The sequence below is a fragment of the Xyrauchen texanus genome, chromosome 23 (assembly GCF_025860055.1).
Source record: "Xyrauchen texanus isolate HMW12.3.18 chromosome 23, RBS_HiC_50CHRs, whole genome shotgun sequence".
NCBI lineage: Eukaryota > Metazoa > Chordata > Actinopteri > Cypriniformes > Catostomidae > Xyrauchen > Xyrauchen texanus.
In genome coordinates this window covers 10,290,611-10,311,594 of record NC_068298.1, presented here as the reverse complement: position 1 = coordinate 10,311,594, position 20,984 = coordinate 10,290,611, and the positions used below count along the sequence as shown (strand labels likewise).

Below are 20,984 nucleotides of genomic sequence, written 5' to 3'. Positions count from 1 at the left end.
AATAAATACAATCCCGGTGAAAACTTTGGGAGTCTTCGGCCAAACTAAACATCCGTCACCCTTACCTGACAGACAGGTGTGCGCAATCAGGGCCATTTTTGCTCAAAAGCCGTTGTAGAGATACACAAACTGTGGATCAAAAAAACTTTTCTAAGGCTTTTGTTACACCATAGCTAAAAATGACTAAATACAAATGATTATAGCCTAGAAGAAAGTTATGGTTTAGTTTTAACACAAATGAGTGAGTTCGGATAATAGGAATATCGATAAATGTAATGTCTGTTTAAAATGCAGGATTCACGATTTTTTTTTTTTTTACATGTTAAAAACTATGAAACAAAGCATTAAATAAACATAAACCTTTTCGACATGAAAATGTTAAACATTTAAAAAAATTACGACCCTAATAATGTTTTTTTTAAGTTAGTGTAGGACTAGGCCTACTTGTTAACCAAGTAAATAAACGTGAAGCTATCCTAGAGATTAAAAATATGACAAGTGATGTTAGATGAAAACAAAGAAAATCTAAGTAAATATAACTTGAGAGCAGAATACTTTTGTAAGCATCATTTCCAATCAAGCTTTAAAAAAAATTGTCAAAATATAATTTAAGTGTGTGTGTTTAGTATAGCCTACGTGAAATGTTAAAGGTGCAGTATGTAAGATTCAGAAACACTTTGAATCGTTATTAACGACACCTGTGGCCGTTAAGTGAACTGCAGTCAGCTACCTGTTGCTCGTGCACACACTCCATAGGGACGTGAGCGAGTGAGCATCAGCCAAAACAATGAAGTAACCCACAAAGAGACTGAATGTGATTCACCGACATCATGCTGACAAATGAGGTAGCATAAATAAAATGACACAGTTATGATTGTTTTACTACAATCTTTGAGACTGTATGTTATATTTGACTCTCCAGTGCTGGAACAGGGCTAAAACAATGTTTGGCTATAGGTCTGACTATGAGAGACTGTAGTTTGAGTTAATCACTTTTCTTTGCATGACACATTGACTGCATTTATAAGATAGCATTAAGCCACCTTTATCAATAGCTGTTAGATACATTTGGTGGATGATGACAGTAGCTGATTATAAAATGGACTATACATTATAAATACGTTGACACAATTCAGTATTGATGTGATTCCATCAAAACTGTAATTTTGATATATCGATGCGCTATTGTTATATAATAATAGAATGTATATATTTTATGTATAACGAAGTTACGTTACACTAATGAATGTGTCTTTTTGCATTATCTTGAACATTGTCTAGCATTGATTTCATGTGTTATTGTAGTTTACCTTGCGGAATAATTACAGATTAACATTGACATTAACCTGACTTTTAGTATAAAGAGATGATCATTGAAATTATTTGAAAGTTACGAAGTAAGGTAGTTTGCAATTCGTCAGCGTTAGCAGGCATGATCAAGTTAGCTAAAACTACACAGATCAATCCTTATGGCACTATATTTCACATGCTTTGCAGTTATGTAAGCTTACGTGTCCTATAAGAAGAATGCCAATTCAGGGTCGGTTTTGATCCCCAAAACCGAATGAAGTTCCCTCCAGTAATCATACATTTTTGTTTTGGCTCACTCTGAGTTTGTGTATAGTCGATGTTGTGCTGGATTCGAAGATAACGTTACCTAGTGTTGCTGTTGAATAGTGGAAGAGAATCTATTACTGTCTGAGGCAAGGCTGTTGGTGCGCATAAATGTCACATCCTTTAGATTTTCCTGGCAAAACCAACCCACTCCCTTTGCATGAAAATCAGTCTACAGGCATTAATAGGCAACCTAGGAAGTCCGGGAAGGGCTCATTTTTCAAGTTGTGTTACAAGCCAATCACACATTGGCAAACAAAGGTGAATATTACATGAAATATTTTACATATTGCACCTTCAAGCTAGACCTTATTTACAAATAGTCTCTTCAGTGGGCTATACTACAGTTTATAGTGTTTTTGGATCGTTCCATGGACAAAAAATAACTGTCCAAGAAAATTTAGTATACAAATACTCCAGACAAAACAAGTTGTGGAAAATCAGATGCGATCTAGGAGCTTTATAAAGCTTTATACCATTCGTGCCATTGAAGAGACTAAGGGGGCTTTCACACTAGCACTTTTGGTGCGCACCCCGGTTCGAATGACGTCAGAGTTTGGATGATGTGAACGCTGTCTTCCGAACTCGGGTGCGCACCCGCGAACCGTACTCGGGTCCACTTAAAAAGGTGGTCTGGGGTACGGTTCATGTGAACTCCAGTACGGTTCGCTGCTGATATGAACGCAATCGAACCAAACCGCGGAAGTGAACCGCTATTGATGACGTATAATGTGGTCGTCAGTCTCACACGCGTCACTTTCAAAATGAGCGGAAAGTGTTTACTTTCGTGCGTGGTGCGTGCGTGTGTGTGTGTACACTTACCTTGATGAAAAGCGGGATTGACGCACACGCACTGCAAGCGGAGAGATGATTTCTGCTTGCCTTCGCAAAAATTGTCTACGGCGGACAGCCCGCTGTCTTTTGAACGATTTCAGTATTTTTGCGGCAGACAGACGCAAGTATGTTTCTGTATCTTGATGTTGAAAACAAAACCAAAGGTTAAAAAAAAGAAGAACAAATGTGAACCGAGCAAGTATTCATTGAATTTTGACGCCTTTTCATTTCGCGGTTATCAAGCAACACGATTACGCACCAGCTGCAGCTTGATGACGCAAGCGTACCGCGGTTCGGATACAAATATATAATGTGAACACAGTCCATCGGGGGAAGGGGGGAGCAATCGAACCAAGTGTGAAAGCCCCTTAAATCTATCCCAGCCTCGTTGTCATTCCCATTAAAAATCGAAGATGGTGCTAGCGTGAATAAGGTCTATGACTAATAGCTTTAGCAAGACAAAGGAGTCTGCCATCATACATATATAAACTCCTTTTTCAGGACACTGTATTTTCAAGAAAATTTTGAAATAATCCAAATAACTTTACAGATCTTTATTGTAAAGGGTTTAAATGGTGTTTTCCATGTTTTCTCAATGAACCATAAACAATTAATGAACATGCACCTGTGGAACAGTTGTTATGACACTAACAGCTTACAGACGGTAGGCAAATATGGTCACAGTTATAAAAAATTAGGACTCTAGAGACCTTTCTACTGACTCTGAAAAACACCAAAAGAAAGATGCCCAGGGTCCCTGCTCATTTGCGTGAACATGCCTTAGGCATGCTGCATGGAGGCATGTGGACTGCGGATGTGGCCAGGGCAATAAATTGCAATGTCCATACTGTGAGATGCCTAAGACAGCACTACAGGGAGACGGGAAGGACAGCTGATTCTATCATGGCCAGCGAAGAGCCCGGATCTAAATCCCATTGAGCACGTCTGGGACCTGTTGGATCGGAGGGTGAGGGCCCAGTTGTTGAATCTTTTTATGTTCATACAAATATTTACACATGTTAAGTTTGCTGAAAATAAAAGCAGTTGAAAGTGAGCGGACGTTTCTTTTTTGCTGATTATATGTGTGTGCATGTGTTAATTCCATCTTTGTAATTTCCATCACAGAACAATACAGTATTTTAGAACTGGCTACATGCTTTTCTCAATTCTGAGTCGCAATTTTACAAGCACTTAACTCCGCTGTCTTATGGAACATAAAGCTCGACACATCAGTGAATTTTGGAGAATAAATGAACTATCACCAATAAAACACTTTATACAGGTAGGGTACAATGGGGCTAAAGGCAACCCTTAAGGAAATTTTGCTGTTTTCTGGTCACAAAACATATCAAAGTAAATTAAAATTATTTATTTTTATAAAAAAATTGATGGAGCAACATAATTTATGTGTAATAATAACTGAAAGCTGTTTTGATTAAAACTCAGTTTAAAAAAAAAAGATGGTGCGGGAGACTTTTACCCCAAAAATTGGGTAAAAGGCCCCTAGAGGGTTTTAAATGTTATCTTTTAGATACCAAGGCAATAGTTATAGGGCACAATTTGTCAACTAATGCAAACAATTTTGAGACAGCAAGATGTTTTTTTGAGTTACAAATTAAGATGATGCTAACTCAAAATAAAAGCCAGATAAGAATGAACACATATAACGAATAACTTCATAAATTCAACCATTTCCTGTTATTTTCAAACACAGTTGCCACTTTATTACCTCTCAAGTACTCTATAAACAAACTAATCTCTATTATGATTGGAGGAGTCAATGTGAGCCCTGTTTGAAAACATTTCATGGGAGTTTTTGTTGCAATTTAGTATTTTTTGGAGAAAAGAAAACCAATGGAGCTTTTTACCCTGTTGTAAACTCAGCTTATTCTACCATAACATAGCAAACATTCCCACCCAAAAATGGCCTTCAAAATACTAAATACTAATATACATACAATTTATTTTTTTCCCCAGAAACCAACATTTACAAACATGCACAGGATTAGCAGGATGCACTAATGCATGCTAGTACATGTACACTTACTTATTCATGCAATTATCTATCTTTTCAGCCAATCGTGTGGCAGCAGTGTAATGCATAAAATCATGCATATACGGATCTGGAGCTTCAGTTAATGTTCACATCAACCATCAGAATGGGGAAAGATGTTATCTCAGTGATGTCAATCGTGGCACTTGTTGATGAGAGAGATCAATGGAGAATGGCCAGACTGGTTTGAGCTGACAGAAAGGCTCCAGAAACTCAGATAACCTCTCTGTACATTTGTAGTGAGCAGAACACGTCAAACCTTGAGTCGGATGGTCTACAACGGCAGATGATCACTTTGGGCACTTTAGGACCACAGTGTTCCTAATGAAGTGCTCGGTGAGTGTATGAACAAAACACAAATGTGATGATGCAATATGCCTTCATTTGTCTTTTCTGAATAGAATAGAATAGAATAGGCCAAAAATGCCATGTCAAAACAAGCAAAAAAGCTAAATACTCCATTCAAAGGGGTAATTGCTAGTAGTGCCAGTCAATGCGGTCATCTGCATTTGACCACAAGTTCTCATCTATATCACATCGAATGTGTTCTTTTGTGATACACCTTGGGAAGACCGCTCACTTTGGGTCTTCCCCTTAGTTGTCTTGCAACTCACATATGCAATTCTCTACGTCTTACCAGTCTAATTGTTCTGTCAGCCATGTTTGCATAGCGCAATCATTACAAAGTTGGCCTTTTTTGTACAGACATTGATGAAGAAATTATCCAGAATGCTGAAGCACGTTAAATGTTACACCACTCCTTGTCTCTCTTCACTGGCTGCTGGTTGATGCTGGCATACAGAACAGTCACTGGGTCTGCTCCAGCATATCTAAAATCATTTCTGCAGAGCTACACACCCACCAGAATCCTGCGGTCATCTAATTAACGTTGCATTGTTGTACCAACACAAAGAAGCACCAAAACACTTTCTCGAACTTTCGGCCTCATACCACGTTGGTGGAATGACATTCCCAACTCAATCCGTGAAGCTGACTCACTTTCTGTCTTCAAAAAACTGCTAGAACACATATTTTCCTCAAGCACATAACCAGTTGCACTTTAATCTGTTTTGAATACTATTCTGATGCTAGTGAAACTTTGCAATATGGCACTTTTCGTACCACTGTCTCCTTAAGATGATTCGCTTATGTTTTCGTCTTTTGTAAATCGTTTTGGATAAAAGCATCTGCCAAATGAATAAATGTAAATGTAGAAAAACGAGTTAGAGTTGGGCATTAGCTAAAAGAGAAATCAGCTGGTTTTATTAATTGTTTTCATTCTATTTTATATCTTGATTATTCTTCAATATAACATTAGGGTAGAAATAAATCATATTGCTGTCTAATTTAGTTTATTTGTTTTGAACATACTTTTATCAGTTTTGAAAACAGTATGTTGCCTAAAAGTGTGCAGAATCAACTGTGTATATACAAAGAGTTTATCTAATGGTTATGTTTGAATGAGAAAATATTTCATGAATTCAAATGTTGTCATTGAATGCATTTGGTGTTAAAGCATTGATAGGATGATCCACAGTTCAGTCCACAGACACTGAAGTTGTGTCAATAGTATGAAGAGTTTTGAAAATGTATACTAGGTATTGAGAAAAGCATGTAACCAATTGTAAAAACAAAAACAATAGAAAAATTGTTAACACAATACAGAATTTGAGATGTTGTGGAAATTACACTTTTTAAAATGAGACTATGAAAAAGGATATGCAGCAAATGTCTTGTCCATTTGTGCCATGACAACTAGTACACATCAGGCTTCCTGTCTGCAAATTCCAATATCATTTCTATATATCTGGTCAAATGCAGCTGTGCAGTTGAGGCAGTTTGATGCTAAGGGTGAACGTGGAATCCTATAATGGCTGAGAAATTTAAAAGAAAAGTCCAGGAGGTTGAACAAAGACCCATAAATTAGGCAGTAGGACAACAAAGAACTATTATTTTGCTTTCTCAAACTTGGAGCTACTGGTCTGTTTCATTGTGTTGAGCACATAAAATCAAGAATACAACTAATATATTGAAGAACATTTGTTCACCTACAGTATAAAAACATTAACATCACTAATCAAAATGAGGCAAGATGGAATTCTACGTAACTTTGTAAGTGTTTAAGATGAAGTTAGTGGTCTTAGTCAGAAAGCACACAGTTTTTGCTCAGATAAGCCCATTTTTATATAGAGAAACACTCAGGGCTGCATTTCCCAAAAGCATCGCAAGCTTAAGTTGATCGTAGAGACCATTGGCACCAATGCTTTTGAGAAATGCAGCCCTGAATGATCTACTTTCAAAACCGACCTTCACCCCGCAGTTGGAAAAGAACAGCTCTGACTGAGAGGCAAGGGCACTTACATCATTACAGATCACTGCACACCAGACAAAAGGCTTTGAATGAAGTTATGCTAAGCCCCAGCACCCATGAAATCATGCCTGAATAGCTGCCTGACTGCGACAAAGGGGTCATTATATTTACCAGGCTGTTTCTAGCGTACATAAATCCAATGTTAAAACTGTTAAAGAGGGTTTATTCTCACACATTATATTAGTATATGGTTATTTGCATAAAGCTTGAACTAATTTTCTCATGACCTATTTAAATATTAAAAACTGAACTACTGTTTATCTCTTCACAGATAAAAGTATTTCAGACATGCTTAATTCAAAAGAAAAAATCAGATAAGATGACAGAAAGTTTTAAGAACACATGAGAGGACACTCTCTAGACACATCATTCAGCTCTTCTACAGAGATAAAACACTATGAATTTATTGATGTTTAGAAGATAATAATATTATATTTAATTTAGTGTTTGAAAAATTAAGTCTGCTATTTAAACATCAAAACAAGCAGCTTTAGTTGATAAAATGTATACAGACAGCATCGTAAATGCTATAGACTCTTCTCTAAATTAAATCTTATTAATGTACAATATTACATTCATTATTTTTCCAGAGCATAGTGCTTTGACAGATAATTAAAGACAACTTAGTACAGCAAATACTACTATGATATATAAATACTTACATAAATAAAAATTATAAATGAAATGTATACTTTTGAAACACATGGAGACTGACATTTAATGTGATTTGTTTTTTGCAAAATGTGCTTAATTGTCATGAAAGTAATGCATTTCAATTACATTCTATGATTTTGAGGCAACATTTTCTAAATCAGTTTCTTAAAGGTATATGAATAATAAATGTATATGACAATTTTTGGCCAATCTATAAACACTCCAATGCACACAATTTCAAAAGTATAGTCACAAAATTTAAACATTATATGTGTTGACATGACTTTAGTGTGATAAAATATCTGTTGTACATGATTTTTGTGTAATAAACGACGCCCAGCGACGGTACAGAGACCAGCGACATCAAATTATAAAGTCGCTGCATGTGTGTGCGGGCGGGGGCTTTCCTGTAACTGCAATGTTTGCTTTTTTAAATAAGCAAGGAATGAGTTAAAAATATTTTTGTGGTAATCAATATAATGCCACAAACGCTGTCGACTCGGCTCAACTGGCAAACCCAGAATATTTCTTTTAAGATTCACTCTTTTAGCTATATTATAGTAAATTGCTAACTCGCTATGGTAGGCTACTTACAAACCTCATTAACAAATATATAATTATCACTAAACTAAGTGTGATTGGATTTCACTGTACAATTTCCAATTAAATTAACCACACATTATATTAAACATACAACAGGTTGTGTCATTTTGAGTGCTTTGACTTTTAGTTGGGATATTTCTTAGCTTCCTTTAAGGGATAGTTCACCCAAAAATAAAAATTCTCTCATTATTTACTTGCCCTCATGATGTCCCAGGTGTCTCCAGAACACATTTGAAGAAAAATAGAAAAATATCTTAGCTCAGTAGGTCCTTAAAATGCAAGTGAATGGAGATTTCTCTTTTGAAGCTCCAAAAAAATCAGAGACAGTCAGCATAACATCACCCATAAGACACCAGCTGTTAAACTAATGTCTTCTAAAATGACACGATCACATTTAGTGCAAAAATATTTATCTTTTAAGTACTTTTTCCCCCATTGTAAATCATGCTTCCAGTCAGGAGCGGTACGCGCGATTGACATAATTGCATTTGAAACACGAGAACCGAGACAAGTGCATCACAGCAGCGCTGTTTACAAGCGTGTAGGAGAAGGAACGCTGTACAAAAGCTTGGTTGGTTTTGATCTGTATTTATCGGTTTCTTTACTCACTATGGTGAGTTTGTGTGCTTATTCTGGATGTCTCAACTGAGAGAACGTGAGATTACAACGTATCATGGCAACACAAATACGTCACACGAGGGACCGCTTAGACTCCACCCTCTCGTGAAGCTTCCCCTCACATTGGATTACAGTTAAAAAGTACTTAAATATTGATCTTTTTCGAGTTGTATCGATGACGTTTATGCTGACTGTCTGTGATATTTGGAGCTTTAAAAGAGAAATCTCCATTCACTTGCATTTTAAGGACCTACTGAGCTAAGATATTTTTCAAATTTTCTTCAAATGTGTTCTGGTGAAGAAAGAAAGTCATGCACACCTGGGTTATCAAGAGGGTGAGTATATAATGACAGAATATTACATTTTTGGGTGAACTATCCCTTTAAAACAGTTTGCGATTAAGTGCATTGTTCTTGCTGGACTCTTCATGGTCATTGCTGATGAAATGGAAGCTTTGGCGACGTCTGTATTTCTTTTTATGTCCAGTAATATGGGGCTGAAATAGTTTACTCAGGGTGTTGAATCCTTTCGGTAAATATGAAAGGCTTTGGTCATCTCCTAAATAACAATGAGCAGCACTATGTTGCATGACTTGAGGGTCTCCGAGCATCTTTCTGATGTCAAGTGACACATCTTGACTTAGATAACGGTAAGGTTTTTTACCACTGTTATCCCGTATGTTAGCGTTGGCACCATATTCACGCACCAGCAGCGATAACACACACTCATGTCTGTGAATGGCAGCAATGTGGAGAGGGGTGTATCCATCATAAGACTTGGCATTAACATCGATCTTTGCACCACTCTGTCTTGAAACGTCAATGATTTTACAGACCATTTCACCATTTCCGCTCTTAGAGGCCCAGTGCAGAATTGTGAATCCAGACATGAAATTGCGCTTCTCTGCCAGCTGAGGGTCTTGTAGCAGAAGGCCATAGATCTGACGGAAGCATCCTGTTGCCGATTTCACAAGCCACTCATGCTCCATAGATCCCAAAGGAATTATATCACAATCTTTAGACTCATTGTTCCCAGGTCTGGTTACTTTGTTACACCTTCGCAATTGAGGCGATCCTGGTGCATCTAGCTCTTTTCGTTTGGTTCTTGGAGTCCTAAAACTTTCTCTTGCAACACTTTGATATGCAGTGGCCTTGAGTTTCATGGTTTTTTCAGACATCACTGAAGGTGGTAGCATCTCCAATGGCAACTGCTGCTGCTGCTGTAGTGAATCCTCTAGTGCTTTGTGTTTTGTCCTTTCATCAAGTTGCAGCTCACGTTGTGGATTTGGTGACGATTTTATGGCCACAAGAGCAAAAACCGACCCTGTTTTGCCACTTCTAGCATCACTTGTCACACTGAGTACTCTTGCTGTCAAAGACTCAGCAGCATTATAGACAGGATGGATAACCTCTGCATCACATTTTGTTGAATGATCGCTTTTCAGAGATGGACTTATCCTGCATTCACTCATAGTTTGAGTTGTGCAATGATAATAATTGTTATTAAGAATATCAGCATTTTGTATTTCACTGGACTCACGTCTGGATAAAGTACCGCACGCTCTGCTGCATGGTGATTTTAATTCAAACAAACTGTTATCCAATGATATATTTTCACCTTTGAATCCTTGGTACTTTTTCTTCACAACCACATACTTCACGTCATCGACTTGTTTAACCACAGCGACGTTGTTGACCAATCGTTTGAACAGATCTCTGTTGTTTTTCTTCTCCGCGGGATCGCTGGAGTTTATGAGTCCTTTGAACTTGCTCACGAGTTCCGAGTTTTTTACATTTCCTCCGTGCTCCAGTAAAAATGTTAAGATGATATCTTGAGACAAAGCCATGTTCTAACCGGTGTATTTTTAGTAGTTGTTGGCGGAGACGTTGGAGATGTTTCAACAACAACCTGCTGTTTCCGGTTATCCTCTGAAGTTCGCGTTGCCTCCCTCTGATGATCCATGCCCGACACATGAACGCGCAATGACTGAAGGATGCGGATATGCGTGCACAATTGATTGGAGCTGAGGCTGAGCTGAGTGCTTCATTTATTGTTAGTTAATTAGTTACTAGCATCTTTGAACCAATAGCCTAGCTTGACTGTTGTGTAAACAAAGCAAAAGTAAAATGTTGTGTAGCTAAAAAGTGTCAGTACCAAATTACTGTTATATTTAAATATTTTAATTGATGTATTTTATTTTGTATTTATTTTTTTAGTAAAATATATTTAATATTTTAATACCTACCTCAAGGTATTTAATTATCTTCTCTCTTAAATACATTTTTATGTTTTTTAAAAAAAATGGTATAATATTGTAATTTCTTTACTTAATTTTACTTATTAATACTTAAAAATCGTATATAATTTACTCTCAGGCCATCCCAAATGTGTTTTTCTTTCTTCTGCAGAACACAAATGAAGATTTAAGATGCGGTCACACATACTTTTTCTCACGAAATTCCGTAGGCAAAGACGGTGTAAGCAGATGTAACAGGGACAGAATGTGTACTGTTAAAACATATGTATTGTTTATTATGATTCACACAAAATGGTTTATTTTCATATATATCTGGTATGCTTGCCTGAAGAATGAGCGTTTTTCCTTTAATTGCTGTGATGTCATCATGTGCCTACACAATTTCCTGTTTTGTCTCCTCCTCCTCTTGGCATTGTTAATGCACTGAAGAGGTGAGTTATTTGTGGCTCCTGTTAATCGTAATTAATCTTTATTTTAATTGTTGCGTTTGTGTCAATATCTTCACTGCAAGTTATGTGTATTATGTTATTTCACTTATCTGTGTGGTTATTTTGATCATCTTACCCTAATTAAGCTATAGTTTTGTCTTTGGCCTGTATTTGTGGAGATGAAAGCACATGTTGATTATATGTACATCACATTTGTTTTATAGAACAATATAAGGGCGATTTACTCACGCTGCTCTTGTATGTTTTGTGTATCAGTAAACACAGTGAAACCGCCGCCTGTTGTCCCGTGTCTGTCTCCACAACGCTTCACAACGCAGACAAGTGTTTTCATAACTGGTGTCGCGAGCCACCGGTTACACAGACATTTAGCATGTGCAAAACTAGTAAAAAATATAACTGCAAAGCAGCCTTTTTTTAATGCTGCACTTTATACTGCGTGAGACTTAAGTTAAAAAGAAATTTAAATATCCTTATAAAATTATAAATCTCCACTTTCACATACTTCTTGGAAGTTTTTGGCGATTCACATTCTTCATGCGTATCGCCACCTACAGGTAGGGGCTAGTTAAAGGTGGAGATTTATAGTAAAAAAGGACTTAAAAATGTATCTGTTTCTCATCCAATCCCTATCATATTGCTTCTGAAGACACAGATTTAACCACTGGAGTCTTATTGATTACTTTGATGCTGCCTTTATATCCTTCTTGGAGCTTAAAGTTTTGGACAACATTCACTTGCATTGTATGGACCTACGTCCTACAGAGCTGACAAATTCTTTTTAAAATCTTAATTTGTGTCCTGCAGAAGAAAGGAAGTCATGCACATCAGGGATGGAATGAGGGTGAGTAAATGATGAGAGAATTTTCATTTTTGGGTGAAATATTCTTTTAAAAGGTGCTACTGTATATAAATTAAGCTTTTTCATAGCATTGTAAGTACCATGATTTTCAATAATTTTTCAAGAAATCACTTAATTCATAGCATAACTATTGCATTTTAGTGAATTTATTTTAGAGGGAAAAATTAACACAATTATTTAACTAAATGAAAAATGAATTGTTACATAAGCAAAACCATGCAACTTGTGACAAACCATATGGTTTGATTTGTAGGGCCCTCTTCTGGTTGGTTAGTATTAGGATTGTGTGAGTGGATAAAGGGGCACAACAATGGTCAGTTAAAATGTCTGTTAATATTAAACTCATCGGAGCAAATAGGTTCTAAAAATTATTTGTCCATTTGTTTGAGTCATCCATAAAAACAGAAGAAGAGGTTCAGTTCATTTGAGTCATCACGAGCACGTGCACTAGTTGCAGGTTTCCATAGTGATCAGTGTCCACAACATGCTGAGAGGCACTGAGTGTCCTTGTAAAACAGACACACAATGACAAGCTTATCATAGTGCATAGCAACACACAACTCTATCAAAAGGGTAAGTTCACCCTTGAAAATTCAGACATCATTTACTCACTGTCTTGACTGTGGTGGCAATTCAGTAAAAACAGTTGCAATGCATGTATTAATTGAAGTGAATGCCAAATTTGTCAATATTTATAATATGTTTTGTACTTGACAGTATTGACCCATATTAAGTTATAGGCAAGGAAAACACATTTTGTGAGCAGGAGATTGCACTAAAGAAAAAAGAAAAAACCCGTTTGATGTCCGCTTATAAAAAAAACTGGCTGTTTATTTAAAGAATACTACTTTAAGAATTGTCCCAGACCACATTTAGTGAAACCATCTAGTGCATACATCCCAATGGCAAGATATTCAGATCTTCAACTCATGTTCAGGCAAAACGAGCAATAAATGGTAAAAGTTGCCATTCATTCGTGTGACAAATCATTACTCCTTAATGCACTGATTTGATTTGATTTGAAGACTGCATTGCTTGATTGACCTTCAGTAACACAGTAACAAAACTTCCTTTAAAAGAACAAATTTCTTCCCACTTTATGGATATTTTATCCTCATAATAATAATAAAAAAAATCCCCAACATAATTAAAAAGCTTAGAAGTCTCGTAAAACCAGCACATATTTCAGTAGCCTGATTCAGGCTGTGCTTTAACATGTTGAATACTTTGGTATCTATTAAGGGCATTAATACACACAAAGCTGTATACAAAAATATCCTGCTCAAAAAATGTCAGTAACAATCTCAGTTTGCACAAAGCACTGGGTTTTAAAAAAAAGTGAATAAAGAAAAAACATGAATACATTTAAAAGCCAAGTTGGCAAGCGCACATTTAAATACAGTATAGCAAAGGCAGCTGAAAAGGTTTCAAGTTGAAGAACAAAAATGAATACACATCTTATAAAGATTGAATGGTTTAGCGTCTTGTTTCCTTGGTAACTAAATTGAGGCCACATCATTGCTGATTATAAGTGGATGGCGACCACAATGGTGACAATTCTTTGCTCCCTCTGAGACAGCAGGCAATTTGCTTTCTTTGGAATGTACTAACGTCCTTAAAGTAGAGTTCATTTGTACACTGATAAAATAAATCTTCACATTCCTTCATGTCCCACAAAAAGTATGTTAAAACAATCTAAATAAATTATGTAATAAATATTCACTTAATCGTTCCCAGAAAACACAATAAATCACTTGTAAATGGTAATATTCATAAAAATAGAATTGATTTCACCAACTTTTCCTAGACAATCTACAGCACTGTTAACTGCCTTAACTAGATTGTCATCTTAAATCGGCCACCATGCATAATGAACACTATAAGTAAAGAGAGACTAATAGAAAGCCTTTTCTGTAGTGATGCAAATGGCTATCGACAGGAGACCCAAAGTAGCTCAATCTATGCCAAGCAGCAGAAACATCAAACTATAGAAATTTGGACTTATACGCAATTCTCCCTCCCTAACAGGCACTGAGGTAAAGTCAGGAGCCCTTCAGACTCCCTGCAATATGCCCTCCATCTTCAAACTGTCTCCTCATCACAGTTAGCATCCCCTACAAGCAGTGAGTGCTTGTCTGGCTCACTGAGGACCATGCTGTTGAGAGAGTGTTTGTCTGAGCATAGTGAGTTGACGGAGGCCCGACTGTAGTTGACGATGCGGTCGAGCAGGCTGAGTTTGGGTGATGGGCGATGCAGCTCTCCCATTCCAATATGAACACTGACATCCGTTAGACTGCCTTGTTTCCTTACCTCGCCATATCGCCGTTTCAGTATCTCAGCGCTGGGTTTAGTGTAACTGAAAAAGAGTAAACAAGTCTTATTTTATCCAGTCATCTTATAATCAAGTCAATCGATTAAAATGTTTTATTGAATTAATTAAATGATGCGCTGATTAATTAACAGAATTAATCGCATAAGTTGATATATGCCTCATCTGTTGTTTGAAGTTCAGCATTAAAGATGGCTGACTTATTTTATCCTTTAGTTTACTTTAGAAAGGCCTCCACATAAAATCAATTCAATAAATAACGATAACATTGTTATATTTCAATTGTTTTAAATGTAATATACAATAAATATGATAATTCAGATTGATTAGGAAATTCAAAAAGCGGTTTTAGAAGACAAAGATTGTTTATTTCCACATCATTGAACATTTTAGTTATATCACTAAATCGGTCACTAAGAGGTAGAATGTGTCTATGTAAAAATGCATCAGATGGATGTTTTTGGACCGTCTCACTTTGGTCACATAATTTTTCGTAAGCTGTGTCAAATAAAACTTATTTCAAAATGTATAAAGACATAATAATAATAATGCAACAAAATTAAACACTTCTTGCAATATATATATATATATATTACACATACACACACTCACCTAAAGGATTATTAGGAACACCATACTAATACTGTGTTTGACCCCCTTTCGCCTTCAGAACTGCCTTAATTCTACATGGCATTGATTCAACAAGGTGCTGAAAGCATTCTTTAGAAATGTTGGCCCATATTGATAGGATAGCATCTTGCAGTTGATGGAGATTTGTGGGATGCACATCCAGGGCACGAAGCTCCTGTTCCACCACATCCCAAAGATGCTCTATTGGGTTGAGATCTGGTGACTGTGGGGGCCATTTTAGTACAGTGAACTCATTGTCATGTTCAAGAAACCAATTTGAAATGATTCGAGCTTTGTGACATGGTGCATTATCCTGCTGGAAGTAGCCATCAGAGGATGGGTACATGGTGGCCATAAAGGCATGGACATGGTCAGAAACAATGCTCAGGTAGGCCGTGGCATTTAAACAATGCCCAATTGGCACTAAGGGGCCTAAAGTGTGCCAAGAAAACATCCCCCACACCATTACACCACCACCACCAGCCTGCACAGTGGTAACAAGGCATGATGGATCCATGTTCTCATTCTGTTTATGCCAAATTCTGACTCTACCATCTGAATGTCTCAACAGAAATCGAGACTCATCAGACCAGGCAACATTTTTCCAGTCTTCAACTGTCCAATTTTGGTGAACTCTTGCAAACTGTAGCCTCTTTTTCCTATTTGTAGTGGAGATGAGTGGTACCCGGTGGGGTCTTCTGCTGTTGTAGCCCATCCGCCTCAAGGTTGTGCGTGTTGTGGCTTCACAAATGCTTTGCTGCATACCTCGGTTGTAACGAGTGGTTATTTCAGGCAAAGTTGCTCTTCTATCAGCTTGAATCAGTCGGCCCATTCTCCTCTGACCTCTAGTATCAACAAGGCATTTACGCCCACAGGACTGCCGCATACTGGATGTTTTTCCCTTTTCACACCATTCTTTGTAAACCCTAGAAATGGTTGTGCGTGAAAATCCCAGTAACTGAGCAGATTGTGAAATACTCAGACCGGCCCGTCTGGCACCAACAACCTTGCCACGCTCAAAATTGCTTAAATCACCTTTCTTTCCCATTCTGACATTCAGTTTGGAGTTCAGGAGATTGTCTTGACCAGGACCACACCCCTAAATGCATTGAAGCAACTGCCATGTGATTGGTTGATTAGATAATTGCATTAATGAGAAATTGAACAGGTGTTCCTAATAATCCTTTAGGTGAGTGTATAGCCAAACTATTGTGGAACTCATGTTTTTAGCATAACATAATTTTCTGCTCCGTGTTGGGTTTGTGAACCTAAACCACAGATGTTGCACCTGTTTTAATAACAAGCTGCTCTTCATTTTCTTGCTTCACTGTAAAAAATGTGAAACCGTAAACCGTAAATTGGTTAATGAGTAGTTACCGTAAAATATACGTAAGAAGAAAAAAAGACAATACATGTCATTTTAAGGTAAAATGTAAGAAACTAAAAATGTTTAGATGTAAAAAGAATGATTTTTCCTGTATAATTAACAGGTAAAATATATATTTGGTTTAACAAGATTATGTTTACATGTACTTTTTACGGTAATTTATTGTCGAAATTACAGTAAAAAATTATTCCCATTTCATTATATTTTATGGGAATACTAATGTTTCTTCTTATTTTTAATATCAGTTATTCACTTTGGGGTGTTCTGTATAATATCTGATGTAGTTTAGGTAATGTTTATTGCACAATTTTAGTTACCCTGTTACCCTGATGGTGTTCAGTGTTTGTGTGAGTGACACTGAGCACTGTCTCTACATGTCTACACTATTGATGAAATTCATGTCATCATGTGCGCTTCTGTAAATACTACAGTGATTAACAATACATTACAAAGTGAAAAGCAGATTTTTACAGTTTCAGAAGGTTAATATATGAAGTTTATCATTTAATAATATAAACAATGATACTACACCATAAAATATACCTTAAAAACAACTGTTTTAATCTGTTAAATTTACAGGTTGTAATTATTCTGGCAACCACATCTACAAGTTTTTTTTTTTGTAAAAACAACAGGATTTTGTTTTACAGTGTGGTCTCCTGTAGACAGAGTTCTGACTATTGGCAAGTCTGGTCCATACTGCAGCTTATTCTAGCTAAGAACCACCCACTTTGACAGGAGCATTGCTGTCTGGCCAACCTGTAAATTGTAAATGTTCTCATGACGTTTAGGTTGTAGAACAATCGGGAAGGTTTACCATTTTAGTAGGAGAGAAGACAGCACCACTGAGACTGAGGAGGCAGCCATAGCAGCAGAGCCCATCCAGGGCTGCAGCACCAGACCCACAGGCATAAATACACCTGAATATAACAGCATCAATTAATGCAACTCAATCAATAATTCAAGGAATTAACTCGGTTTTCTATGACAGCTTTTTGTTTAGCTGCTCTTACCTGCAGCAATGGGAATTCCCACAAGATTGTAGATTAGTGCAAATACAAAGTTGATTCTGATTCTCTTTACTGTCTTCTTAGAAAGGTCGATACTTCCAACCACATCAAGAAGATCGTTCTAAAATAAAAACAAAAAAATAAATAAAAAAGCTGGTGCCTTCTTGAGCTGAACGTTTAAAGGAATATTACGAGTTCAATACAAGTTAAGCTCGATCGCTAGCATTTTTTGGCATAATGTTGATTATAAAAAAAATATTTTGACTTGTCCCTCCTTTTCTTAAAAAAAAAAGCTAAAATCTGGGTTACAATGGGGCACTTACAATTGAAGTGAATGGGGCCAATTTATGAACATTAAAGCCAATAAGAATGTTAATATGATTTTAATAATCAACATTATGCCACAAATGCTGTTGATTGAGCTTACCTTGTACTGACGCTTGAACCTTCCTTTAAACCTTTCACCTTTTTTGCTGCACATGGCAGCCGTGACTTTTACTGGCTTCAGCTACAACATCTAACCCAGTTACTATAGTGTCCGTACCCTGATAAGCACCACATCTGCAGCCTCGATGGCCACATCTGTGCCGGTGCCTATGGCGATGCCTACATCTGCCATTGCTAGTGCAGGGGAGTCATTCACTCCATCACCCACCATGGCCACACATTTCCCGGCTTGCTGGAGCTGCTCCACTTTTGCTACCTTGTGAGATGGCAAGACTTCAGCAAACACTTTCCTGATGCCCACCTGGACACATAAACACAGCATAGCCTCGGTTGTTTAAATTCACTGCTGCAGTGCATACTATTATTAAAGGGTATATTAAGGCATACTGTACTTGGGCAGCAATAGCTCGGGCTGTTTTGCTGTTGTCCCCGGTCATCAGTATGACCTCCAGCCCCATCGCTGTTAGAGTATGGACAGCCAGCTCTGCTTCAGGCTTCACCATGTCTGCGATGGCCACCATGGCACAAAGCTCACCTACGAATAACACAGAAAAGCACAAAGACACATCTTCAGCATAAACAAATGAACATTTTACACTGCTTGATGCAGTTATTACAGTGCTATTACGAGGCAAACACAGCAAACCTTTTTTTTATTATTAAGATTACATTTTGAAAATTGCTAACTGCAAGCAATGATGTCATGGTAATATTTACATACCTAATTGTGATTTATCTTAAAGGGATAGTTCCCCTAAAAATGAAAATTCTCTCATCATTTACTCACCTTCATGCCATCCCAGATGAGCATAACTTTCACTCTTCTGCAGAACACAAATGAAGATTTCTAAAAGAATATTTCTGCTCTGTTTATCCTCACAATGCAAGTGAATGATGACCAGAACTTTGAAGGTCCAAAAGGCAATATAAAATAATCAATATAACTCCAGTGGTTAAATCCATATCTTAAGAAGTGATATGATAGGTGTGAGTTAGAAACAGATCATTATTTCATTTCTTTTTTTAACTGTAAATCTTCACTTTCTCTTACACATTCTGGTGTGGAAGTGACTTTCACATTCAGCCACCTACTGGTTGGGGCTGGTCAAAGGTGGACATTGATAGAAAAAAGGACTTTAATATTTATCGGTTTCTCACCCACACCTATCATATTGCTTCTGAAGACATGGATTTAACCACTGGATTCTTGTGGATTACTTGTATGTCTCCTTTATGTCATTTTTGGATCTTCTGAGTTCTGGTCACATTCACTTGCATTGTATGGACCTACTGAGCTGTGATATTCTTCTAAAAATCTTAATTTGTGTTCTGTACAAGAAAGAAATTCATACACATCTGGGATGGCATGAGGGAGAGTAAATGATGAGAGAACTTTTGTTTTTGGGTGAACTATCCCTTTAAACAAACAGCTTGTTTACAAGCTTTTAAAAATGTCTTTTTATTTGGGTTGTCAACTTTTCATACTATTATTTTAACAAAAGCTTCCATGAATGCCAAATATAGTTGGCCTCCAGACACATGGAAAAGTAATCTGGGAGTAGGCTACTTCATCTTTAATGCTTTATCATTCCCACTGAGCAAAGTCTGGTGGACATGGAGAAAAAAAGACTTTTCGGCACTCACCGTCCACAGCCACCAGTACAGCGGTGCGTCCTCGCTTCTCGTGCTCCGTCATGGCTTCATCCACATCTGCTTGCACATGCAGCGCATTTCTCCTCATCCACTCTCTGTTCCCAATCAGCACTGTGTATGAGGCAGTTTGTACCACAGCTGAAACAGCACAACAGAGGAACTACAGTTTACCAGACGCCTTCAAGCCAATGCTCATGGAATGTTTAATACTGATTTCAGAATGCAATTTAACCCTTGCAATGCATTTTCATTTCAAATGAAATGATAATTTTTAAAAATTGCCTTTAAAAACATCTAATGGACTAAAACAGCAAGAAAAAGGTGGTGAACATTTAAACTAAGTTATTTATATTGTGAATGTAGGAAAAGTTTTACCAAGCATTTCTGAAGCTTTTACAGGAGGTGAGGCAATTAATAAGAGTAGTTAATATATATAAAATATGCAGCCAATCAAACCATGGGGATTTTGTCACGTGTCACTCACTGAGTGGCTGTGGGTCCATGATGAGTGCGTGATCACTGATGTGGGCTCTGGTATCACTGATCTGGATCAGGACAGCATTGCGCTGGTTCTCCTCGCTGTCACTGTCTTCTCTCCTCAGCAAGTTCTCTGTGTTACTGACCTGACACCTGATGCCACATCCTGGCACAGCTTGAAAATCTGTACAGGTGGCAAGAGAGTCTGTCCCCAACTCCTGAACACAGAGGGGGCATTGTGAATGTCTCATGCAAATAAGAAGTGCACCATGAATACTGATACCAATAGAGTACAGAGTCTGACACAGGTACTGTCCTTTAAAATAGCTAAATTGTCAACTACACAAAATACCCCAAAAATTGCACTGGAAAATACTGCAGAAAGAGCTGGTGTATGTGGACACGCTATGTTGTTATTAATATAATTTATTACTGTACACTTTTTACAGAGTTTTTATAGATACAGTATTTGGGTTTAAGTTGGTAAGTTAACTATATTTTATATTATTTAACCATGTTTACTTTGCTGTGTTTTTACTGCATCTAATGACCCCAATCATGCATGCACATACATTGCGGTAATGACATATCTGGCTTAAAAATGTATTCAAATTTAGAAATGAAATTTGCATTTTAAGTGCACTGTAAATCTTTGCACAAAAGAAAATATTTTAACATTTTCAGTAAAGGTCGTATTATGATATATGACAACAATTTGGATATTAAATGGAACATTCCA

General features: G+C 37.1%; 2 protein-coding genes across 2 annotated transcripts in view; both read right to left on the bottom strand.

The window, feature by feature from the left end:
* Positions 1–9,111: 9,111 nt before the first annotated feature.
* sowahab (sosondowah ankyrin repeat domain family member Ab) lies at positions 9,112–11,030 on the bottom strand. The gene has a single exon (XM_052154840.1). It carries the CDS (start codon positions 10,591–10,593, stop codon positions 9,130–9,132), a length of 1,464 nt encoding a protein of 487 aa, XP_052010800.1. The 5' UTR covers positions 10,594–11,030; the 3' UTR covers positions 9,112–9,129.
* A 1,308-nt stretch (positions 11,031–12,338) lies between these two features.
* Positions 12,339–20,984, bottom strand: part of LOC127663303 (copper-transporting ATPase 1-like) — a 32,022-nt gene continuing 23,376 nt past the window's right edge. The window contains exons 17-23 of the mRNA XM_052154825.1: positions 20,253–20,463; positions 19,760–19,906; positions 18,508–18,650; positions 18,213–18,416; positions 17,672–17,789; positions 17,476–17,578; positions 12,339–14,668 (exon numbers count right to left, since the gene is read on the bottom strand). Coding sequence (XP_052010785.1) covers positions 14,395–14,668; positions 17,476–17,578; positions 17,672–17,789; positions 18,213–18,416; positions 18,508–18,650; positions 19,760–19,906; positions 20,253–20,463 — 1,200 coding nt within the window. The 3' untranslated portion in view covers positions 12,339–14,394. The remainder of the gene's footprint in view (positions 14,669–17,475; positions 17,579–17,671; positions 17,790–18,212; positions 18,417–18,507; positions 18,651–19,759; positions 19,907–20,252; positions 20,464–20,984) is intronic.